Source organism: Notolabrus celidotus, chromosome 1 (assembly GCF_009762535.1).
Source record: "Notolabrus celidotus isolate fNotCel1 chromosome 1, fNotCel1.pri, whole genome shotgun sequence".
NCBI lineage: Eukaryota > Metazoa > Chordata > Actinopteri > Labriformes > Labridae > Notolabrus > Notolabrus celidotus.
In genome coordinates, this window is record NC_048272.1 from 16,669,607 (window position 1) to 16,675,606 (window position 6,000).

At 38.8% G+C, this 6,000-nt stretch overlaps 1 protein-coding gene across 2 annotated transcripts in view; it reads left to right on the forward strand.

Moving 5' to 3' along the window:
• The window catches only part of LOC117828701 (chemokine-like protein TAFA-2), a 141,731-nt gene extending 140,725 nt beyond the window's left edge, over window positions 1-1,006 (forward strand). For both annotated transcript variants that reach the window (XM_034707073.1, XM_034706320.1), the window contains one exon: window positions 216-1,006. In XM_034707073.1, coding sequence (XP_034562964.1) covers window positions 216-291 — 76 coding nt within the window. In that variant the 3' untranslated portion in view covers window positions 292-1,006. The remainder of the gene's footprint in view (window positions 1-215) is intronic.
• The last annotated feature ends 4,994 nt before the right edge of the window (window positions 1,007-6,000 follow it).

Below are 6,000 nucleotides of genomic sequence, written 5' to 3' on the forward strand. Positions count from 1 at the left end.
CTAATAAATACAGCAATTTCATTCTTCCTCTCCTCTCCCCCTGCTCTGTGTCACACTGCTTGTCAGACAGCTCTGGTTCTGAGAGTGTTACTACTCTTTGTCATCAGTAATGACTCAAATCCCTTTTTATCCCCTGCATCCATTCATGTCACCGACACAATTTTTGTCTGACTCCTGGCTCTGTTTTCTTTTTCTCTCTTTTTTGTCCTCTCCAGGTCACACGATAGTCATCATCTGATCCAGGATAACCTTGTTGGGAACCAGGCATTGTTTCTTCAAACTTCAACGTAGGACATTTGGATATCATGTGTTTAAAAGATTGGGGGAAACCGGGGACCAACGAGGACAAAAACCACGGACATTCCTCTGATGGGATGGACAAAAAGGAGCAGGGAGTTTCACTTTAAGACTACATTTCCAGAAAAGATTCCTGACTTTAGATCCAGCATCAACAGTAGCTGAACTCTACTGCCCACCAAATCTCTCTTTGTATTATAGATTTGTTCCTATTGACTCAAAGACTCCGAGAACCATGAAGATATTTATTGACTGACAGACTGTGGAATACACCAGAAAAGAGAAATATCACCCTTAAAAACAAAACCATGTGATGTGAAACTTTTGTGTTACTTTATCGCCACAAAGAGCCCTGAGACTCTTGATGCATATCTGTGTTGAAGATCAAGTGAGATCATAAGCTTTTTCATTCCTTTTAGCCTTATGAAGCAAAAATCTCTTATGTTTCTTTTTTGTTGGGAAAAAAAAAACTTTAAAGTCTTTGGCTTTCTTGAGTTTGTTAGAATGTCTTCTTTTTAAAGACGAAAGACGATGCCACAACAATAACACCCACAAAAACATGTAACGATGTTCGGCTAAAAGTCACCGAGGGTTAATACAGCTGAGTTCTGCCAAAATGTTTTAATGGTATATGTTGTTTTCAAAGCCTGGTGACGACCATTGATACAAACATGTCAATATTATCTCAATAAATCTAACTAAATGGAAATCAGTGTTTGGAAAAATCTGAGTCTTTACAGTCTGTGTTAATGCTCTTTGTGTTTCAGACCTACAGTAAGAGCTGTAGAGGCTTTAAATCTGCAGGTCAAGCTAATTATGCGCCAAAAAATCAGAGAGGTTAAAGCAATTGAATGTTGTGTTCAAGTGAAACTAAGGGAATACAAAATCACAACATGTTCCTACAAAGAGAAAGTGAAAACTCTCTTTGTCTTAGGGTGTAAAAACTGTATTAAAAGTCAAATAAATCTAGTCCAAAGAAGAAACTGTTCTACTAGTGCGCACTCGAACATAACCTCAGCTTACTTTTGCTCATTAAAAACGGCCCTGCTTTTATTTTGTTGAATTAATGATACCAACCAGTGATTTGTGATGGGTTGTTCTGAATTCTTTCCAGACATTGCCGAATCAAACCCAAAATCTGTATATGAGAAGTGAACTTAAGCTCCAGTGCCTGTCTCCACAAACATCCTCAGAGTCCTCTCAGAGAGCTCACACCTTAGCTTCAAACTTCCAAGCAAGGAGTCCAGCTAGGAGTGATTCAGGAACACTATCAGAGCAGATCTGGGCAAAGCAGGGATTAATACTTGTACCGTAATGAGGAGGCGTTGTTGATTCCTTGGCTAGGTATGACACATACTTTCCAAATCTGTGATTGGCTGATCCACAGAATGAGAAAATATATAATAAACTCTCCTCGAGATAATGAGCACAGAAGAACGGTGTCTGATTTGGAGAAATACAACCAGAAAAGAGGTAATGCTTCCAGGGATGTCTAGCCTGCTACTGACGAGTCATTACCACAGCAACTTGTCAACCAGAATAGAGACATAACTGCATTTCCAGTCTGTCATCCAATTATGGTCACTACTGGCTCAAAAAATCCTGAAATACATAACTCAAGGTTTCAAAATTCTGTTGCAGTGGCTTTATATAAGTCTTTCTGTAGAGTCCGTGTTCATGTTTTTGTTGGTGCATCTCATTAAAAGCTTACAAAGCACAAACTTTCCATGGAATTCAGACCTTGTAGCATCAAGCAGGTGGTGGAAAAGAAATGAACAAAGACAGAAAACAAAGCACAAAAGAAAGGGATTATTCGTCCCTGGTGTTCTGAGTGTGGTCTGTCCAAAGGGGAATAAGATGTCCATCCATTCTGACCTGTTTTCACTTCTCTTATTGTTGTTACATGTTGCTCCATTCTCCTCTCTGTGGGAGCTCAAAATGGTTACAGGCAGGCCGCTCAAAGGAGGTAGAAAATGGTCTGAGATGTATTCATATTTCACCCGTATGTGGCATTTACACCTTTGGGACAGGAAACCATGGATTAATAATGCATGGGGCCCTGTTCTGACACGTATCTGAAATGTGATTTTTCTCTATAGCTGACATGTATTTGGCTACTAGATCAACATCAGCATAACATCTGTGTATAAATAAGTCTATTTGTTTCAAAAATTTGCACATTGAAGCAGAGAAAGCAATTACGAGGGCGTCTAGACTCCAAACAAAACACCTATTAATGTGGGATTTTATATTTGTGAGTCAATTTTCCTCTGTAATTGAAACAGTGCATTCACTGCACAATGCACTGCTCCTTAAACTAAACATAATTAATTAGGCAAAAATGTAGATGGCACGCTTCCAAAGATCAGACCCAAGGGACCAGCGCTGAGGGGGGCGGGGGTTGCGGAGGGCTGCTGTGGTTAGCGATCCAGGTTGCCTCTTGTTTGGTTTGAAATCATTAAATTACAGTAATGACTAATTTCTCATTCCTGCATGCAATACGCCCGAGACCACCATGGATTTAATAAAGAGCTGGCGATGAATTACAAACAGCAAACGGCTAAGGGAAAGGCTACGTGATTATACAGAGTAATTCAAAAGTGCATTAATAAAACAATACAGAAACATTGCTAAATCATTTGAGATAAAGGCTATTTGCATAATTCATTAAGATTAATCAGACCAGGCAATCCACCGCAGTGCACTGAGGAACAGAGAGGGAAGACATGAATCCAATCCCCAGGAAAAAAAGCCTTTCTATCTACAAACAATGATACAAATCTACCCTTGGATCAGAGAATTAACCTCTGTGCACTTTACAGCCCCTGCAGTGTTGGAACACAATCCTTCAGTCATTCACCTTTATGTGGGCTAATATTCTATTAATATTGAAAGATCTTTTCATGCCATAGCTCCTGTGGGTTTTGTTGCTCTGCCATAAAAGACCTTCACAAAAGTTGAATGGAAATGTATTCTGCGTGTTTGGAGGCCGCAGTGTGGATGTGAGGGCTGGCTGTTTGATAATTCTGTGTGCAGCTTTTGACTTCAGTGTTTCATTCTCTGCAGTACAATGAGCCGGGCAGGATGCACATGGGATGAGTTTGGCAGCGGTCACGGATCACAAATTGTAGATAAGTCACCTGTTGTGCGGGCAGAGACCACCTGTTCACACCACGATCCTCATTCCAGTCATGTTGACTTTCATTGATGTTGAAAGGAACAGTTATGCCTGTAAGATTTGTTACTTTTAGGATGGGAAAACAGCGTACATCAACTGTTAACAGCTTTTTTACTGTCGGACAGCTGATTAGATGTACTTTTTTGCTTCAAGTGGATTACATTTTCTAGTTTTAACAAGTCAAAAGAGCAGCATTGAAGCACTATTTAAAAGATACACAGCTCAGCATCCAACTACCCCAGTATTTACTACATCACATTTTCTTTTCAGTGGTCTTTCATTAAGCTTTCAATAAGAAATGGATATCTCACAGCAGAGCTGATAAAAGGGCTGTCGGTCAGCACTGCTGAAAGCTTCTAATTCATGCAGTAATAACGTTAATTCACTAAACTCAGAGCGACTTGATGACATTGTGCAGATTTGTTCTTTACAACTCTCATTTACAAGGGGCAATTTTCCACTTATGGGATTGAGCCCTTTGATGTCATAAAGTTGTATTATATTCCAGGTTACAAGTCTCATAAACACAGATAAACTGACAAATTGTTCCCACTTTACTTCTTCAAGTTTGATCAGGAACTGAAACAACAATACTTAGCTGTATAAAGGAGGATATTTGGCCTTATGTCAAGCTTAAAAACATGTTTCATAAGTCATTAGCTGACATAGACGGTAGTTAATATCCAGGCTAAACAAATTCCTTGCTAACATTCCAGTTAGCAGACTTTTCCGCTAGTTAGTTTGTTTACACCAAAGTCATGTTTTACTAAGCGAGTTTTGGAATATTGAGCGTGAAGAACCTGATGCTCTGCTAAAGAATCGGTTACTATGTGGTGTGCCGCATAGTGCCCACTATAAGATCAGAAGAGAGAGATCTTGTACGATCTGTCTTTTGTTATCATTAAAGTGTGTGGTCAATCAGTAGGCATGGAAGTGGCATCATTTAGTGAGATTCGGTATGTTACAAAAGCAAGGAACATGAAACACGACAGTATTGCAATATCCTCTCTGCGCTTTGCACCCTAAACCTTACCTCACAGGAAAATGGCCACCTTATGAATACAGCTGATATGTACAGCAAAATGAGACTTGACTTATCATCTTATTAGCTTAACTTAATAAACATATTTCTAGCCAACAGTGAATCTACAATCAGTCTGAGAAGAGCTCTAAAGCTGAAGAATCATAATTCAATTGCCTGTGAGTGTAAAGATGACATGTTAATATTATTTACATGGGGTTATGTGCCAGACTTTTTCTTGGCCCGGTGCAGTGACTCCTTGGACTCTCTGCTAGACCCATGGCAGCCTCATGGCAACAAGGAGCGTTCAGCTCCCTGCTGCCTGCCAAGAAATAGTCTGGCACATATGTCTTTGAGCTAAGCTAAGCTAACTATCTTGCACTGATAGCTTAATTCAAACAGACATGAGATTGGAACTATGTTTCTTCTCACCTATTTTCCTGCAAGAAAATGAGTAAGTTTGTTTTCAAAAACAACTCACTACTTTTTTTTTAAAGCAAATATAATTTTATAGTTCTGACGTTTTTTTATCTTAATAACATTTTCCCAGAAAATTATTCATAATTGTCTCCTATTTGATTCCCATCAGTAAGAAAAACAACTAAGAAACTACATTTAAATCATCTGGCACATTAATCTTCCCCAGCCTCACTCTACTAATGAAATTATTTAAGGCGGGTCACAGTGTGCAGGTTATTAGCTTATGGCTGGTTTCATTGCAGGTTTTACAGACTGATGCCTTTGAAGCTGTTGATTAAAGTCCTCCCACTCCTCCTCCATGGAATAAATTCCCTGGTCAGCCATCCGAAATAGAAAATATTTGTAAAATGGCATTTTCTATCTCTGGTCAGGGAGCTGCACTCATTTTTATTGGAAGTAGATGACATGAGTCACCAATCCTGTTTTTAATGGAGGGCCATATGAGGGCAACACAATCTGATTTTAGTTTCTCTTTTTTTATTGAGGAATATGTCGAATTAATTCAGGTGACAGAATAACTGAATATAAAACCAAGAGCACTAAGTAATTAGTCTTTTAAGGCTTATCAAACAACAGATCGGATCCAGAGATTGATAGTCATTTTTTTTTTCCCAAAATAAAAAAAGGGCAACAAAAACACATTTAGATCTATATCAAGATAAGGTCTTGCACTTTTCAAAAACAAAGCTCTCACTTGCACAAACACCATCTGGTGGGTTTGCCGAGGCTTTATCTTGACAGGAGAAATTAGTTTGAAAAAACTGTCAGATACACCACGCAAAATTAGATTTTCTCATTTCATAATGAAAGCTGACGGACTGTAATGAAAAAACGCTCGATCTCGAAAACACCCGAGATGAACTGTAAGAGATGGAAAAACTTTCCCACTGCTTTTTTCTTAATCCAATTTTGTTATCCTCTCTTTTCAATATCTGGAGTATTTTTCATCCCATAAATTGGATGTTCTAATTCAGTTTGGGTCGGAGTTTGATGTTATTTCTGACGGCTGTTTGTGTTACTCTTG